Genomic DNA, 20041 nt, shown 5'->3' on the forward strand with positions numbered 1-20041 from the left:
GTAAGAAAATGTAATTTAGCACTTTTATAGCTAGAGAGGGGAAGTCACTGCCTGGGTTAAAAGCTTCAGAGGACAGGCTGACTCTCTTACTAGGGGCTAATGCAGCTGGTGACTTTAAGTTGAAGCCAGTGCTCATTTACCATTCTAAAAATCCTAGGACCATTAAGAATTATGCTAAATCAGCTCTGCCTGTGCTCTATAAATGGAACAACAAAGCCTGGATGACAGCATATCTGTTTACAGCATGGTTTACTGAATATTTTAAGCCCACAATTGAGACCTGCTCAATAAAATGATTTTTTTCAAAATATTACTGCCCATTGACAATGTACCTGATCACTGAAGATCTCTGATGGAGATGTACAAAAGAGATTAAGTTGTTTTCATGCCTGTTAACACATTATCCATTCTGTATCCCCTTGTTCAAGGAGTAATTTTGACCTTTTAGTCTTATTATTTAAGAAATGTATTTCATAAGGCTGTGGCTGCCATAAATAGTGATTCCTCCAATGGGTCTGGGAAAAAGTCAGTTAGAAAGCTTGCGGAAAGCATTTACCATTCCAAGTGCAATTGAGAACATTTGTGGGCCAGGTGTGGTGGCTCACATCTGTAATCCCAACACTATGGTAGGCCGAGGCAAGAGGATAGCTTGAGGCCAGGAGTTCAAGACCAGTCTGAGCAATATATTGAGACCCCATCTCTATTAAAAAGAAATGAAAAAAAATCAGTTTCAGTTTTTTTGTGTATAAAATAAAATCAACATCAACAGGAGCGTGGAAGAAGTTAGTCCCTCATGGATGACTTTGAGGGATTTAAGACTTTAGTAGAGGAAGTAACTCCAGATATGGTAGAAATAGCAAGGGAACTAGAATTAGAAGTAGAGCTCAAAGATGGGACTCAATTGCTGTGGTCTCATGATAAAACTTTAATAAATGAGGAGTTGCTTCTTAGGGATGAGCAAATTAAGTAGTTTCTTGAGATGGAATCTACTTCTGATGAAGAAGCTGTAAACATTGTTGAAATGAAAGGATTTAGAATATGCATACACTTAGTTGATAAAGCAGTGCAGGGTTTGAGAGGATTGACTACAGTTTGGAAAGACATTCTTCTCTGGCTAAAATGTTAGCAAACAATATCTTGTGCTGCAGAGAAATCCCCTGTGATGAGTCAGTTGATGCGGCAAACTTCATTGTTGTTTAAGAAATTGCTGCATCCACCCCAACCTTCAGCTACCACCACCCTGATCAAGCAGCCATCAGCATTGAGGCAAAACCCTTCCACCAGCAAAAATACTATGACTCACTGAGAATTCAGATGATTGTTAGCATTTTTAACAAAGTATTTTTAAAGTAATGTATACATTGTTTTTTAGACATACTGCTATTGCATACTTAATAGACCACAGTATGGTATAAACATAACTTTTACATGCTCTTGGAAACCAAAAAACTTGTGTGATTCGCTGTATTGCGATATTTGCTTTATTGCAATGGTCTGTGACTGAATCCATATGCCGTTATGTACTTCACTGCAGTCTATAAATCTTAATACTTGCTGCATTGATTCATTGTCTATGAGAGCATTTGCCAATGGAGTGCGATACTATTTGAGTGTATTTACGTCTGAAGATGTATGTTCATAATCACTGTAATCCTAGGATCTGCAAACTCAGCTCATAGGCTAAATATGGCTGCCTCCTGTTTTGGAAAATAAAGTTTTATTGGAATACAGTCAGTCCCCTTCCGTACATGTTGTCTGGCTGCTTTGGTGCTATACCAGCAGGAGGATAGAGATCATATGGCCTTCAAAGCCTAAAATATTTATAATCTTTTTTTTTTAATCGAGACGGAGTCTTGCTTTGTCACCCAGGCTGGAGTGCAGTGGCGCAATCTTGGCTCACTGCAACCTCCGCCTCCCAGTTTCAATCTATTTTCCTGCCTCAGCCTCCTGAGTAGCTGGGATTACAGACGCCCACCACTGCGCTTGGCTAATTTTTATATTTTTAGTAGGGATGGGTTTTCACCATGTTGGCCAGGATGGTCTCGATCTCTTGACCTCATGATCCACCCACCTCGACCTCCCAGAGTGCTGGGATTACAGGCATGAGCCACTGCACCCAGCCAGTCTTTTCCTTTACAGAAAAATTAGCTTGTCCTAATCCCAGGCAGAAATGCTAAAGTAATAGACTTCCTTCAAAGAAGGGGAGTAAAGAACATGAAAATTCTTTAGTATCATGGGATGGTAAGACTGGGGTGCTCTTTAAAGACTCTTGAAGAAATGCCCATGATTTTAAATTTACTTAATTTGTAAGCTGAAAACATCATTGGTATCTTTTATTAGTTCTACGGAGTATTCTTTCTTATATAAGTTCTTCAAAAAATTATAACAATTTTGGGGGACACAACACAAATCAGACTTAACATATTACAGTCTTCAGAATTATTTTATGTGAGTAGGTTTTAAAGAAATTAGTTTGTGAGCAAAAACTACAATGGCATTTGAAATTGTATCTAAATATTTATAAGTTAAAACAATTTATGTTCAGACAGAGGGATAAATTGGAAGAAATCTTGCGGGGATTAACTCCAAGGAAAAATGATATTGGAGATGCAATGGTTTTCTGTCTTAATAATGCTGAAGCTGCTGAAGAAATAGTGGATTGCATTACTGAGTCATTGTCCATCTTAAAGACACCCCTTCCTAAAAAGGTATGGGAATGAATTTTAAGAAAAGGGGAGATAGTTAATGTCTTTTGGGATTAGAAGTGGTTTCCTTTTTGCACAAAGAACTTGACTGATGAAATTTTTCCCATACAGTCTTATGTTACTTCTGCTTGGAAATTTAGGTTCATTAACATACAAGTTGCAAACAAATTGAAATGTAAATGAGTTAACAAATTTCATCCCTGCCAAAGTCATGGTTGTGGTGATAGTTTCATTTAACTCTTCTAATTAGTAGCCATTATTAAATTATAGCTAAACATTAGCCTTACATTAACCTATTTTGTGTTATCTTTTGGTATTATAGATTGCCAGATTATATTTGGTTTCTGATGTTTTGTACAACTCTTCAGCCAAAGTTGCTAATGCTTCATATTATAGAAAATTGTAAGTATAATGATATAACTGATATTCCTGAAATAAAGTGTTTAAGGGTAAGGAGTTCAGAAAAGAGGATTGTTTTGTTAACGTCCTCCAAGAATAAGAAATACAGCCAGCCCTCCATGTCTGTGGGTTCCTTATCCGTGAATTCAACCAACCACAAATTGAAAATATTTGAGAAGAAAAATTGTATCTGTACCGAACACGTACAGACGTTTTTCCTTGTCGTTTTCTAAACAATACAGTAATGAAAACTCTGCATAGCGTTTACATTGTATTAGGTATTGTATTGTAAGTAACCTAGAGATGATTTAACCCATGGGAAGATGTGGGTAGGTTACAGGTGAATACTATGTTATTTTCAATCAAGAACTTGAGCATCTGTGGATTTTGGTGTCCATGGAAGGTCTTGGAACCAGTCCCCCTATGGATACTGAGGGAAGACTAATTTGAATTTCTTCATGGTTTGTAGAATTTTTTTAAAAAATTGGCTTAAACTTAAGCTAAATTACCAATTTTTTTGGAAAGATTTTATATCGTATCACTTTCTTAGTTATTGACAGTAGAACAAATAGGTGTGTGTTAAAGAGAACTTTATTGCGTATCTAGCTATTCATATAATAAATAGAAACAGTGTATATACTGGCAGACATAAGAAACCAAAGACATACTATTAACTATAGAATCTGCATTCTCTTCTGATCCTTAGCATATTGATTTTAGTTCATTGCTAATGTTTCCTAAGGCAAAAGGAAGTTATGTTGCTGTATTATAATTAATGTATAACTTAGCCGGGCACAGTGGCTCATGCCTGTAATCTCAGCACTTTGGGAGGCTGAGAAGGGCTGATTACCTAAGGTCAGAAGTTCAAGACCACCCTGACCAATGTGGTGAAACCCCATCTCTAGTAAAAATACAAAGATTAGCCAGGTGTGGTGGTATAGCCCTGTAATCCCAGCTACTCAGGAAGCTGAGGCAGGAGAATTGCTTGAACCCGGGAGGCGGAGGTTGCAGTGAGCTGAGATTGCGCCATTGCACTGTAGCCTGGGTGACAAGAGCCAAACTCCGTCTCAAAAAAAAAAAAAGTGTAACTTTTTCTCAGTTCCCCAGAGCTCTCTTTCTGTGTTTATTTTTTGAATTAGGCAAAGGGAAGCTTTTCCCTAGGAAGTTGCTCTGAAAAGAAATTTAGAGATCTGAGTCCTACTCTTATGTCTGCTATTAGTTTTTTTGCCTTGGATGTGTCACCCTTTTCTAAGTTTTCTGTTTTATAAAATAAAGAAATTGGATGAGATGGTTCAACATATCCTAGATGTAATGTTTCTTGCTTATAAAGGGAGATAGTAGGGACTGTTGGGGAGTTTGTAGGAGAAAAATTCAGAGTAATAAGAGTTAAAGCAATTCAGTTACGGTTTTAGAGTTTAAATACCTAGTTTTTGATTTTTAATAATTTCTTGATTAATTTGTAGGTATTTTAAGTTCAGGAGGGGTTTTCATTGGCTGGCATGCTGAAGGGGAAAGGAATTTTAAACATTTTATTTTAAAGAATGTATTATTTGAATTTCAGTTTTGAAACAAAGTTATGTCAGATATTTTCAGACCTCAATGCCACCTATCGTACAATTCAAGGCCATTTACAATCTGAAAACTTTAAGGTACGTTTATTGTTTTACTATTTTTGCCCTAGTGTTTTAAATGGGTGGGGGGAGAGGGCCTTGAAGGGCTAGAAAAGTACATAAGACAAGTATGACACATAAAATTAAAACTTAGATGTTACCGAAGTTAGTGTTTTAAAATTCTGTCATTTTTTTAATCAAAATCAAAAATTTAAAAGATACTGTTTTGACAGGTGTTTAATTTTAGTTTTAAGTATTGTTTAAATATTATAAATGTTAGTCTTTTTTCATGAAACAGCCAGAAGAATCACTTGTTTTGTAATGGTATATACTATTTGGCTGGATTAAAGACATACATTTTAATCATATTTAGAAAGTCTGCTCTGTTACCAATTTTTTTATAACCTCTTAAGATGTAGGCCAGTGTTAAGAAAAGCCAGGTGGAGTACTTTATTTATAATTGACTAAGTAAATATGCTTTCATGGGAAGATGACTTTTTTACGAAAAATTTTTAGTTTGGGAAGATGCCCAGTGACCCCACCATTTAGGGCATTCAGACAACTCCCATTTTTAAAGTTTTTGACCTTAAATTTTGACCATAAGTTAGAATTTTAAAAAAAGTTTAGGGAAGATACAGAGTAAAGTGTTAACCAGAATTAGGAAGTACTTTACTGGACCATAAGGGGATTCAGGTCAAAACTTGGCTACTTTGGTTTTAAGTTTTCATAAGTTTCTATGTAAGTCTTTCCTGAATGTGGCTCATGTGTAGTACTAATGGTATGGGAGCTGACCTTAGGTGGTAAAGAGCAAACAACTACTGTTTATTTTTCATTATATTTATTTTTAGGGTTTTTTTTCTTTTAATTAGAAGGTGACATTGATTTTTCTTTAAAAATATGGTAATGATATATAGTAATTTTCTTAAAAAATGTCATTTTAAAGGCAAATTTAGCAAATCTTGATGGTCATTCTCATGAACTGAAATTTGAGACATATAGCCCAAAATAAAAATTTGTTATCTGTTTCCTATTTATTTAGCAACGGGTAATGACTTGCTTCAGAGCATGGGAAGATTGGGCAATTTATCCAGAACCATTTTTGATCAAACTACAAAATATTTTCTTAGGACTTGTAAATATTATTGAAGAAAAGGAAACAGAGGTAGGCACTCTGTATTTGTCTGGTTGTTTTTAAAATTCGTTTCTGGGGTGGAGGTTTCTTGGAGTTATGCTGCATTACATATGCGAGGTATATTTCTTTGTGAAAAATATCTGTTGCTTACCACTAAATAGTGGATTTTTATTGCTGGAACCCAGGAGTCAAAATTACATATAACAGGAATTCTCTGTCTTGTGTCCTTATGTGAAAATTGATGAGTGGTTTTTTATTTAATGACCTAAGACTTATGATATTAATAGTAGAAAAAAAGCAAGTAATAGAGCAGTATATATGTAGCATGACTTTATTTTGTTAAAGATAGCTATATAAGTAAAATATGTTCATGAAAAGATGCATCACATGATAGCAGATATACACCACCGTTCTGTTGTTTTTCTTTACCTCCTAAATAATTACTGAACCCTTAATGTTTAATTCTGCCTTACTAGTCAAGCTACTATATTTTCACTTTCACTCCTGCAGGATCTTCCTAATTGACCTTACTGTTGTAACCCACATGGTCCTTGTTTCAGTTTCCTAAATGTGTGTTTTCACCTACCATTGGCCTGTATACATGTCCTTCCCTCTTTCTGGGACTTATCTTTACCTGAGATCCTTCAGATCTCAGCTCAGATATAACCTTAGAGAGCCTTCTCTGACCTCTTTAAGTGAAACTTATTATGCTAATAGTATGATACGCCTTTTTGCTGTAGCAGTTACCATAGTTACAGATAAGTATATATTGTTGTGATGATCTGATTTCCTGGTTTCCCCACCCCCCAAAACAACAACAAAAACCTTTACCAGGCTCTGTAACAGGGGGACCAAATTTGTTTTTGCTCATCATTTCCTTACATGGTACCTGGCACCAGTGAACACTTGGTAAATGTTAGATAAATGCACAACTGACTGCTTCTTTAGCAAACTGGATGATAGAATATATATTCTTACTATGTTCTTACAATGTACCTTGGATTGTGGGTATCCTGGTATGTTGGCTTGTACTGGATTACAAATTAATCTTACAAGCAGTGTGACTTCAGCAAGCAAAGGAAAATGTTACAATAGTACACATTTCCATAGGATGTTCCAGATGACCTTGATGGTGCCCCCATTGAGGAAGAGCTTGATGGTGCACCTCTGGAAGATGTAGATGGAATTCCTATTGATGCTACTCCCATTGATGATCTTGATGGAGTCCCTATAAAAAGTCTTGATGATGATCTTGATGGAGTGCCTTGTAAGTTCAAATTTCAAACTGATTAAATCTAGCTAATAAGTTTGGTGACCAAAACTCTAATTTCCATACATGCTGATATGGAAGAAGGTTATAGTTTCTCATGAAGGTATCAAGTTAACTATTTCTGATTTTTTCAAAATTCAAATACCCAGTAATACATTTATTTGTATGCTATGTATATAAAAGGCCAAGAAGCAGCATTTTTTCTGGTCACATTTCTTTGCTGGGACAGTCAGCCTTCTATAACATTAGCAAGTTTCTCTTTTTGTCTTAATTGTCAGGAAATTATAGGCAAAATCTTGTGTTCAATTATGCATATTCCTGGGTACCTGGTTTTATCAGTTCTGTATTATTATTAGTTTTTCTAACCTACAACTTCAGTTTTCCTAGCTGCCTAGAACCATTTTGAAAATAGGAACTGTACACAGCTCTTTGGTACATTTGAATTATATGTTTAAATATTGAATAATGTATGCAGTTTTGTAGAGATTTGTTAAAGATTTGTTTTACTTCTCAACTTCTTCACTTGCTTAATATATTACTAACCTGTATTTTCTGAATTGATATAATATATACTGTTAAAAATTTTGCCCTCAGATGCAGAGAATTGGTTTAGTCATAGTCCTTGTTCTCAGGATTACGGTTGGTCCATCCGTGTCCTTATTTTACTTTGCTTTTTAATAATATGGTGAACACCCATGAACGTAATACTTTGCATCATCCCCTAGTCGTCAGGGTTAATGGCTTATCTTCCCTAATAGTGGATGCAACTGAAGACTCAAAGAAGAATGAGCCTATATTTAAAGTTGCCCCATCAAAATGGGAAGCTGTGGATGAATCTGAATTGGAAGCACAGGGTGAGTAAAAGTAAAATGAGTATTTTTTACATTAAGTACTTAATAAGTTATTTATTGGTGTGCTTGTATATATGTTTTCCTTTTATGTTTTGTAACACATTTTAACCTTAATACTCAATGTTACCGTATTTTGTGTCTAATGTACACTTTTATTGTGGTTGGTGTTGCTGTTACAATTTTCTTAGGTCCTTCAGTTTGGAGGCTTTGAGAGTAATGAGATATCACTGAAAACCTTTCAAGTTAAGGCATTTTAGTAGTAAATGTAGATAGGAAGCTGTACCTACGTAGAAATCTACATAGAGGTCAGTTTCAGAGAAACTTTTTGATTTGACCCTCCCATAATCCTAGACTGATTAGATGCCATTTAGACCTGTCTCACACTTACTTAGACCTGTATCCTAGTGCTGATAATCCATAATTGTTACTATTTGTAGGTTCTAATGAAATCTTAATATTCAACACAGAAACAGGGATGACATTATTCATCACTTCATGAATTTGAATTATACTGTAGGTGTGAGGAAAGAGAATTGGCATATAAATAGCTATTTAGAGAATTGATAAACATAGATAAAGGAAACTTCTGTAATATAAACTTTTCAGTTCTAAAGCTTGAGCTTCCACTGTGCTGCTGCAAAAATGCTAGTTTACCTCATGGAATTACATCCTCTTTTTCCTTCTATTCAGCTGTTACAACTTCTAAATGGGAATTATTTGACCAGCATGAAGAATCAGAGGAAGAAGAAAATCAAAAGTAAGAATCTAAGTTCCAAATATACTGTTTCTTGTTCATATACATTCCCTTTTTCATTAAGAGATATAGTTGAAATAATAGTGAAGTGGAAAACTTCACTTTTGCTTTCTGGTCTTGATGGATCTGGTTTCATTTTGCTTGTGAGTTTTTTACGCTGGGTTACATTCTCACTTTGTAGTTACTAATTGGTCAACTGCATTTGTTTCAAATCTTTGCCATCAAATATTGTTTTGGGCTCCACAAAAAGTGGTTTTTAAAATGTGAGTAGGAAAGGTTATACTCCTTTCTTTTGGATTGTACATTGCTAAGAAAAATACTGCATTATGGCCATTGTGTTAATTTAAATATAAACCTTTCAGAAGAACTAAGAATGAATACAAAGGAAAAAAAATCTTTTCTTTTGAAATACAGAGAAATAATTTTGATTTTGCTGTTTGGTAATCACCCCAAAATTGTTTCTGTATTTGACACTCTGCTCTTAGATTCTCCTGCAAGTTTATATTGGTAGTTTTTAGGAAGTGCTTGACACTTTTCAAAATCATTGCAAAGGGAGTTGATTTTTTTTTTTTTTTTTTAAATGAGTAGAAGAGATGGTTATCACAAACACAAAGCACAGGTTACTGTCTTTTAAAATTTTGCATTCTTCTATTGTTCTCAGATGGAAGTGAGAGCAAAGAGAAAGCCCCTGTGTGTCCTAGCACAATATGGGCATTTGTGTGGATTTAATAAATGGGCATTTGGATTGTTGGGAAAATGTGATCAGTCAGCAGGCTATAGAAACACAGTTTGATATGATGGTGAAAACTTGTCTACAATGTTGTTTTTTAGAAATGTTGGTATGATTAGAACAAGTCAGCAGTGATGATGACAAAATACTTACAAAATATAGATGTGGCTTGCTAATGGAAATAGCTGTCTGAGGCTGTTTAGGAATACACGAATTGAGAATAGTTTAGTTCAGTTTGCTTTAAAACAGTGGTTTTCTGAACCCTTTTTATGTTCATGATCCTATGATTAGTAACATCTTATCATTTTAGAATCACTGCTTTAAAAGTAGTATATGTACTCATAAAATAATTTAATTTAGGGGGAAGGAAGGATAGAAAAGCCATTGAACCGAAAAAAGTATTGTTTCATTAGTTTTATTTCTAAAGGTATTAGTTTTTTTTTTTTTTTTGGCATAAAACTGATATTTGTGTTAATGTTTGGAATATGAGTACATTTTAGCATTGATGTTGAAATAATCATACAATGATGGAAGCCTGGATCACCAGAAGTATAATTTTAGATTTTTCATTTTTTTTAGGAATTCTCGGTAAATCATAATAATGTAAACATAACTGAAAGTACAAAGCAAGGAAAAAAAGCTTTTGCTCAGCTTCTGATCCTTGAAATTTTCTCATGCCTCACTACTACTCTCTAGTGGCTGAATCCTAAATGCCTTTTTACTTAAGGCTGATTTTGTAACTAGTAATTACTGTATTTTGTGGCAATATTGTGATTTGTGGCAGAAATGTGATTTTTAAAGCACGTTTTGGAGAAAAGTTACAAAAAGCAATTGCATTTGTATTGAATACTGTATTGATTTAGAATCTTGAATTTGCATGTCTTTTTAAAGAACAAGAGGAATAAGCTATGATATGATTTGAACCTCGAATTGTGACTAAAAGCTAAGGCCAAAACCAGTTTAGAAAAACTGCTTAAGCCTTGAAAAAATTATAATAGCAATTTAAAATATTTACATATTTTAAATCATGAATAGAGCTCATTTAAAAAGTCTTAAGTAATATGGTTAAATGTTAATGTTCAACCATCTAGACCCTTTCTGTGTATATAAAAACATGCATAGCTCTTTGAACGTAAATGATGTAATACTACTGTACATACTATTCTGTGACACGTTTTTCATTCAGTATCATTGGTATTATTCCATTTTAATCTATTTACCTGTTCTGTGTTCATCTATTATTGAAAACAAACATTTGGGTAAGCATACAAGGATGTTTACCAAAGAATATTTGAAATTGCAAAAAAATTAGAAAAAATTTTACAGGCTAGAATTGGTTAAGTAATCAATATCTGCTGTATTGTATTTTATAGTAACTGTGACTCAGTTTAACAAAGTCATGTCCTTATTGACTCTTCTAAAATAATTCTTCAGTAAACATCCCTGTTTACATAAACAGACATACACTTCAACAATCTAAAAGCATCTGAAACACTTGTAAAATTTTGTGTACCATAAAACAGGAAATTCTTGTGTTTAAAAAAAATTAACTAAAAAGTATATTTAGGAAATTACTGACAAATTAATGAGAAATATTAAGTAAAACTTTTTTTCCAAAAAGAATATTTTTAAACTGTTGGTTTGGACTTTTTTCTTCCTTAACTAATATTGTATTTAGTTGTACCCATATGGTGATATTAATGATTTGTGTGGTTCTGAAGATGGAGTTAGTAAAATATTTTAGTAATGTCTAGAAAGGACCTTTGGTTGAGAAATTTAAAAACTAGTATCAGAATTTTCTCAGTATCATATCTTTTCTGATTCTGAATTGACAGCCTTTCTTTATATCTGCCTGGCGTAAATTTTTCTGTCATACAAGGAAGGTCTTATTACGTAAGACTTTAATTAAATTTTATTTGGAAAGAATTTGTTTATAACCATTTTTACATTATTAGGAATAATTCTACATGTGTATTAAAAGGAATCTTTCTGCTTATCGTAGAATGTCCTTAGTACCCAAATACTAACAGAAAGGCTTGTGAGGTTCAAGTATTAAAGGCAAAACAGCATTTGTTCTAGGTTATGCCAGTAATGTTGTTATCACAGTCAACATTGTTTGTAGGAATTTTGTTTGTATATACATAAACATTCTGAGTTTGTTTGTACATGGGTATCTTGTTTTGCCCAGATTTATTTGCCAATAATACATACACACACACAACCCAGTCCCAGAATGTAAAATATATTTTTTAAAAACCCATTCATTCTTTGTGCTTCAAGAACATTTTGTTAATCCTGTACTAGCATTGATGACCAGCTTTACACATAGTTTCCTGTTTGTGTTTCCACTAGACAGCTTCTGGAAGGACAGGAGAATTTTTCTTCTTTGTATTCTAAGTGACTTACTCATGATAGTCTCTCAGGTTTTTATTTTCTTCCTGTCTGACCCAGAACCAGTGCAACTTTCAGAATCAACTAAAATGTGAATACTGATATTTGCTAATATATAAAATGCATACATTGCTTTGTTATTAAGGTTATGTGCTAATCAGGTAAGGTCTTTACCGGCTGTGTTGATTATTTCATAGTAACTGACTCAAGCTCATGTAAATTTTCTAGATTGATTATAGGCTCTGCTGAAGTTACTAAAGTCTCACATATAGCTTTTTTAATTTTTATTTTCATTTTAATAGTTTTTGGGGTACAAGTGGTTTTGGGTTACATGAATATATTATTTAGTGGTGATTACTGAGATTTTAGTGCACCTGTCACCTGAGCAATGTAGCACTGTACCCAATATATACTATAGTCTTTTATCCCTCACCCCCCTCCCATCCTTCCATGTCCCAGAAGTCCATTGTATTATTCTTATGCCTTTGCATCCTTGTAGCTTAACTTTCACTTATAAATGAGAACATACAATATTTGAATATTGTTACTCACAATAATATGAGTGAAGTAACTCAGGAATGGAAAACATGAAGCTTCTTGAAATCACTCTGAACTGTGAAGTATGCAGAAACTAGATTATTCGTTTCATTTAACTGCTGCAAGGAAAGTTTGTTGCAAATGGAAGGCACACAGATAACATAAGCAGAATTTATTAAAGTATGCTTATGTTGAAGCTCACACATTTTCTGTGGAGGAAAGAAGTGTTTTATAAAATTGTCTATAAAATATTGATCAAATATTTTGCAAAAAATGCTTGAGGTATGAATTGTCCTATTATGTTTTGGTTGCATTATTTAAGCTCTAAGACAATGAAAAATAAAATAGGTGGACTATAAAATATAGTACACTCTTGCTGCCTTGACATATAATGTATTCTGCTTATTTCTAAAGTCAAGAAGAAGAAAGTGAAGATGAAGAAGATACTCAAAGTTCCAAATCTGAAGAACATCATTTGTACTCTAATCCAATCAAAGAAGAAATGACTGAGTCCAAGTTCTCTAAGTACTCTGAAATGAGTGAGGAAAAACGAGCCAAACTTCGTGAAATTGAGGTTGGTGTTGCAGTGAAACTTAAATTACACTTTATTGGTTTTTCACTTTCTCCACCAAACTAAGCTGCCTCATTGCATTATATCTTAGTGCATACTGTTCCCTCTCTCTGCTTAGAACTCTTCATACCAGGTGACTTTTCTTCAGGCCTCTTCAACCATCTTTTCACTCACAGTAGCCTTTTCTTACCCTTTTGGACTTACTTGCTTCTTCCTATTTATTACTGTGTGATTTTATATGTATTGTGAGTTATGTATGTGAATGTGTATTTTGTTCGTTTGCTTACTTGCTTATTTAATGTCTTTCTTCCTCAGTAGGCTGTACTTTCCATGAAGAGAAAAGACCATGTCTGTTTTCTCTTCATCATTGTATCTCTAATACATGGCACATAGGAGATCCTCTGAAGAAATGGATTCTAATATCTAGATTATATGTATATACATATGTAATACGTTATATGTTAGGTACTATGAGAAATCCATTTCATTTTGAGTGTTCATAGTATGTAACTAGGAAAAAGTAAAATATTTCTGGCATGTTCTAGTTATGTTTACATTTTATTAGGCTCATTTTTAATGTCTGTACCTGTAGTATGGAGGAGAGTAGACACTGAGTGGGTCTTAATACCAAAAAATGGGGAAATGTATGGAAGAGCCCAGACTATCTCAGGCAGACATTTCCCTCCCTTTTCCCCCTCCCCTCTCTCTTTTTTTTTTTTTTTTTTTTTTTTGGAGACACGGTTTCTCTCCGTTGATCACGCTGGAGTGCAGTGGTGTGACCATAGCTTACTGCAATGTCAAGCTACCAGGCTCAAGAGATAGCCTCTGGAGTAGCTGGGACTACAGATGTACACCACCAAGCCCAACTAATTTTTTTTTTTTTTTTTTTTTGCATAGAGGTTACGTCTCACTATGTTGCCCGGGCTGGTCTCGCCCTCTCCTTTTTAAATGCCTTTTGTTTTGTCCAAGGCTATTCAGACATGTCAGAGAGAGAAGGGCTTTGTAATGCCCTCAAGGGGATGAAATATTCCCAGTAAATGCTAGCAGGAGTTTAGCAATCAGTCTCAAACCTCTAAAGAATGTATGAGAGTGAATTTTCATACTGTATACATTCATTGAACAGTATTTTTGAATGCCTACTGTATGTTAGTACTGTCTCCCTTACTAACTTATGATACCTATCACATTGGTTACCTCATTGCCACTTCTCCACATAACCACTGTTGGGCTGATACAAGTTCTTGCCCACCTCTTTGTCAGACATCACCGAACTGAAAAGTAAACAGAGACAGCATTTTGTTTTAACCTTACGTAGAGTCATCGTGGTGTCATTTATAAGTAGACATGAAGGATTTTCAGAGTTGATTAGTTGATTTATTTTTTCCTGGGATGTATTCATACACATTTTAAATATGATTTTTAGGGGGATAAAATGTATGTCAGTGAACACACTCACCTGTGCACCTTTTCAACCTACATATGCCCCTCTTTTACACCTCTCACCTTATGAGAAGCTCTGCCTTTCTCTGACCTGATGAAACTGTTGGAGTAGAAACAGACTCGAGTTAAATAAAAATACATTTTCTTGATAATAGAAGCTATTCCCTTATATAAATGCCCCAGCTGTTTAGAATGTTCTATTTCCTTATTAACTTAAAGAGAGGAAACCATATAATTTAGCTTTTTTGTTAACTTAGGTGGTTTTTACAAATCTTATTCTTTCCACCTTGTATATGTGTATATGCGATACACATGCATGCACATTGCACACATACACCTTATATGCATACATTTCCATACTACATGTGCTCTTTTGTAATCTAGCCTCTCCTTTATGTATTCAGTGATTATTTCTCCTGCTTTCTTAGGTACTGCCTCTTACAACTTAGTTTTCTTTCCGGGATTTGGACTATGAACTAAGTCCTGATTTTAAAATGTGTATCTTGGCTTCATCTTAGAATTATCTAATCCTTCTCCTGTATTTCCCCTGAGAGATTTAGTCATATGGAATAAAGTTCCACAACAGGTGGCAAACTTGGACTAGAACTCAGGGCTCATGAGCTTTATCCCAGGGCTTTTCACAACTAGCTCTCTTCTCTGCCCCTAAATTTGGATATCCATTTCGAGATTTAGAATCCAGTGAGTACTAACCCTTTTATTGGAGAACCATTAAATAAAGAATTAAGTTCTAAATTAGTTTCTCTAATTAGTTCTATTATATTCTATAGTGTATATACGATAATTTTGCATCTCCACATGTGTCCTAATAAAGATACCTATAGCTGAACATTTTTTAGCATGGAGTAAATAAAAACCAAATGATTCGTGTTGTAAAACATGCTTTGTAAAAACACAAAAATCTTGTAGCTATATGATGTGGTGGTGGCCAGAAGCCAGTTCTTAATCTTTCAGATACCACTGAGAGCAGTGCCTAGGCTGGAGTTACCTTTTCTCATTCTGTTGTCCCCATTTCTACCAACAAGTAGAATAGTGGGTGGGGAACCAAGTGGAGGGTCTTCTATCTTGTTGGAAGAGAGGGATCACTTTCTGTCCTGGTCCCTGAGGAAAGAGTGAACAGTTGAGTCGGAAGGTGATAACTGTCTGTTGCCTGAAGGCAACAAGGGAGGGATGGTTAAGCCATTGCATGGGCCACTTCCTTTTGTGTTGAGACTCTTGATCATCTGTTTTCTGTGTGTCTTGGACTTGTGCTTGAGCCTCGGTTAGACTATATTAACAGGAACTATAAGTAGGAATTGTACAGTGATTTTTTTTTTTTTTTTGAGACAGAGTCTCGCTCTGTCACCCAGGCTGGAGTGCAGTGGCCGGATCTCAGCTCACTGCAAGCTCCGCCTCCCGGGTTCATGCCATTCTCCTGCCTCAGCCTCCCGAGTAGCGAGGTGGCTCAAGCCTGTAATCCCAGCACTTTGGGAGGCCGAGACGGGCGGATCACGAGGTCAGGAGATCGAGACCATCCTGGCTAACACAGTGAAACCTGAAACCCCTTCTCTACTAAAAATACAAAAACTTAGCCGGGCGAGGTGGCAGGCGCCTGTACAGTGATTTTTAAAAAGATGATCTTAGGAATCCCTCCTCTCTCCTAAGTAACATTCAGGTCTATTGTTTGACTCTTTTTAACCCAAACCGATTTACTACAAATACATTCTGTGGAAGAGTCATCTTGGTCACGAGAGGCTTCACACAGTGATGAACTTAGCTATTTATGTTGCCCACCCCACCCCACCCCCTTGCTTTCTTAGCCTTACATCTTATCTTTTTAAATGCAGTCATGATTAAAACACACAAAAAAATGTAGACTTTTAGAGAGCTTTGAAAGAAGAGAAGGAGAGAACATCAAGCTCTGATTATAAAAGACCCTGATTATAGAAGTGAAAATATGTCTGAAATTCCACCACTTTGGGAGGCCAAGGTGGGCAGTTTGAGACCAGCCTGGCCAACAGGGTGAAACCCTGTCTCTACTAAAAATACAAAAATTAGGCATGGAGGCTGAGGCAGGAACCTGGGAGACTCTGTCTGGGAGGTGGAGGTTGCAGTGAGCTGAGATAACTGCCACTGCACTCCAGCCTGGGTGAGTGAGACACTGTCTCAAAAAATAATTAATTAAAAAAAAAAAAGCGAAAACAGATGGAAAAAGGACAAAATTGGAGAATGTAGAAGAAACATTCATGAAGTCAAAAATAGTGAAAATGCCAGTTGAGGCCAGGCATGGCGGCTCACGCCTGTGATTCCAATACTTTGGGAGGCCAAGGTCGGTGGATCACCTGAGGGTCAGAAGTTCGAGACTAACCTGGCCAACATGGCGAAACCCCATCTCTGCCAAAAAAAAAAAAAAAAATTCAAAAATTAGCCAGGCTTCGTGGCATGTGCCTTGTAACCCCGCTACTTCGGAAGCTGAGGCAGGAGAATCGCTTGAACCTGGGAGGTGGAGGTTCTAGTGAGCCGAGATTGTGCCGCTGCGCTCCAGTCTGGGCGACAGAGTAAGACTCCATCTCAAAATAAAAAAAAAAAAAAAAGAAAATACCACTTAGAATGGGGAGAAATGGTAAAAACTAAGTTGTAGTAAAGGGGGTAAAAAGCAAATGAGGTCTTGTTTTGAAGTATAAATAAAATGCTGTAGCAGCATTTAGTCCATTTAAAGGATATATCAATGTCTGAATAAAATAGGATAAAATGTTGGCATCTACAGCAATTTCGTGGGACAAGAATGTTTCCTGTTTCTCTTTGAGTGGAACAATATTGAGCAGATTGGCAGCCCAGTGGTACCATCCAAGATCCATGTGCTTTCTACCACTTGGAGGATCTTCCAGGTCCTCATACTTTTCCACCTTATTAGTCCTCCCTTAGAAATCAAGAAGAAGGTATTTTCACCCTTGTAAATTTTTTGGGTAATTTAAGCTCCTTTAAGCCTTAGGGTAGTTTTTATTTTAACTACTTTGTGAAGTCTTTATTTTTAAATTCAAAATAAATAATGAATTTATTCTTTTTACTATTTTTATATAGTACACAATTTTAAGATACTTATATCTCCAGAATAAAAAGCAAAATTAAGCTCACTTATTGCAGGTTTTTTCTCTCCCTGTAACTGATTTTACTAGTTTTTTCACATCTTTATCCATTGCCATTATATATTATATGTATGTGTTTGTGTGTAGGTGTATTGGCCAGAAATCTCTGGGTAAACATCTATCTAGGTGGTCTGTTTTTACAAACAATGCTACAATGAATATTTTGTACAAATACCTTTGTCCACTTATATAGGTAATAAGAGATGGAAGTTTTTCTGTTTTGTTGTTTTTTTTTGAGATGGAGTTTTGCTCTTGTTGCCCACGCTGGAGTGGAATGGCACCATCTCGGCTCACTGCAACCTCCACCCACCGGGTTCAAGCGATTCTCCTGACTCAGCCCCCTGAGTAGTTGGGATTATAGGCATGCACCACCATGCCTGGCTAATTTTGTATTTTTAGTAGAGATGGGGTTTCTCCATGGTGGTCAGGCTGGTCTCGAACTCCCGACCTCAGGTGATCCGCCTGCCTCAGCCTCCCAAAGTGCTGGGATTACAGGCGTGAGCCACTGCGCCTGGCCTGATCTGTTTTAATCAGTATTTGCTCTTACTGTCTTATAAAGTACCCTCCAAATATGATTTAACCTTTTCTTTGTGTTTTGATGTCTAGTGGTTGCACTGTGAGTGAGATCTTCAGACTGTGTGCAGCTTTGTGTGTTTGGTCTTACATGAGCTGAACCGGAATGTCACAGCCCTCCCACCTTCCACCCCCGCCTGTTTTTTAAAGATGTTTATCTGCATTCTGCTGACTGTCATATCTTGCTGGCAGTGTGCTTGCCTTTAGCAACCTTGCTTTTCTGATTTGGGGAACCAGATACCAAATTTGTTATAATTGTGTTGAGAGTAAGTGGGTTCTTACAGCCATGAAGCACGACTCATGGTTTTTGAATCCTCTCATGACCAGAGAGGGCTCCCATCTGGTCAGCTGATTTTTGCCTAGTTGGACTTGTCTGACAATTGGCCTTCAGGTGAGGTTATATTTTGACTAAGTACTAATTAGTTACTACTTTGCTATAGAAAAGAAGCAAAACAATGCTTGAGAATCTAGAATGATGAAAATGCTTATTTTTAAAATGTTTTATTTCACAGCTCAAAGTTATGAAGTTTCAGGATGAATTGGAATCTGGGAAAAGACCTAAAAAACCAGGCCAGAGTTTTCAGGAGCAAGTAGAACACTACAGAGATAAACTTCTTCAACGAGTAAGGAATAAGTATACCCAACAATACACATTTTTTGAAGTTATTTATTTGACTTCCTAGAATATTGGTATACCTAAAGATGATTTCAAATTATATCCTTTGTATAAATTTTGAATACTGGTAGACAATTAGAAACATTTGAAATTTGATATTTTAAAAGTGTTTGGATTGGAAAGGAGCTGAAAGGCAACAGCACACTATTTTATTCTGGGTACTACCTGTGGACAAGAAGATTAATTCTAACAGCATGCTTTTGAAACTGGAAAACCCTTCAGGACAAGTCACATTTGTGACGGTGAGACACCAACAACCCTGAGAGGTGGTACAGAAAGAAAAAGATGGAGGCAGGGTTTGGGAAGTTCTGGTGTTGAGAAGTTTATTTCATTTCTCATGGTTTCCAAGGAGGGACAGCAAGTGGTAGAATACCTCATTGGTGAGCTTTGAGTGTTTGAGGCACTTTATCTTCTTGTGCATCACAAAATTTATAGGAACATGCAGAGAATTTTAGAACCAGGAACTCCAGGAATTTTATTGAGACTGCTATTAATTTTGACTGTCATTGCAAAGAGTAATAATAATAATGTGATTATATAGAAAGTGAAATAGGAAAGAGCCATAAAAAGGGAACTTACAATCACTATGAAGTTGTTAATATACAAAACTGGTGTCGGGGAGGAGTCTGGTAGAGCAACTGTGGTGCCGCTCTCTGCTGCGTACTCCTAGGCAAGTCACTGTAGCCTGCTTTTTCTCTGAAACTGGGTTGATATTCCCAATTTTGTAAGATTATGAGTTAGATAATAGCTACTGTTTTTACTGTTACTCTTCATTATAAGTATTTTAGCTATACTATGGTTCCTGTAAAGTAGACATCTGAATCAGGAAATCATTTTCATTATCAATCAGGAAATGCATCCTACAGATCACCAGAGAAGTCAGTCTGCTCAGCACTACTCTTTAAAAAGTTGCACTCTATATATTTGGAAAAAAGATAAATGAGATTTTGTAAAAGATGCTACTTATGGCCAGGCGCAGTGGCTCACGCCTGTAATCCCAGCACTTTGGGAGGCTGAGGTGGGCAGATCACCCGAGGTCAGGAGTTCGAGACCAGCCTGACCAACATGGAGAAACCCCGTCTCTACTAAAAAAATACAAAATTAGCGGGGCATGGTGGCACATGCCTGTAATCCCAGCTACTCAAGAGACTGAGGCAGGAGAATCACTTGAACCTGGGAAGCGGAGGTTGCAGTGAGCCGAGATGGCGCCATTACACTCTAGCCTGGGCAACAAGCTTGAAAAAGCCTGGGCAACAAGC

General features: G+C 35.9%; 1 protein-coding gene across 5 annotated transcripts in view; it reads left to right on the forward strand.

Annotated features, from left to right (window-relative positions):
- Positions 1–20041, forward strand: part of U2SURP (U2 snRNP associated SURP domain containing) — a 57474-nt gene that overhangs the window by 29254 nt on the left and 8179 nt on the right. For all 5 annotated transcript variants that reach the window (XM_065540071.2, XM_074031230.1, XM_065540072.2 and 2 more), the window contains 9 exons: positions 2546–2708; positions 3028–3107; positions 4666–4753; positions 5754–5876; positions 6957–7113; positions 7875–7970; positions 8658–8724; positions 12794–12953; positions 18619–18729. In XM_065540071.2, the coding sequence (XP_065396143.1) occupies positions 2546–2708; positions 3028–3107; positions 4666–4753; positions 5754–5876; positions 6957–7113; positions 7875–7970; positions 8658–8724; positions 12794–12953; positions 18619–18729 (1045 nt within the window). The remainder of the gene's footprint in view (positions 1–2545; positions 2709–3027; positions 3108–4665; positions 4754–5753; positions 5877–6956; positions 7114–7874; positions 7971–8657; positions 8725–12793; positions 12954–18618; positions 18730–20041) is intronic.

The sequence above is a fragment of the Macaca fascicularis genome, chromosome 2 (assembly GCF_037993035.2).
Source record: "Macaca fascicularis isolate 582-1 chromosome 2, T2T-MFA8v1.1".
Taxonomy (NCBI): domain Eukaryota; kingdom Metazoa; phylum Chordata; class Mammalia; order Primates; family Cercopithecidae; genus Macaca; species Macaca fascicularis.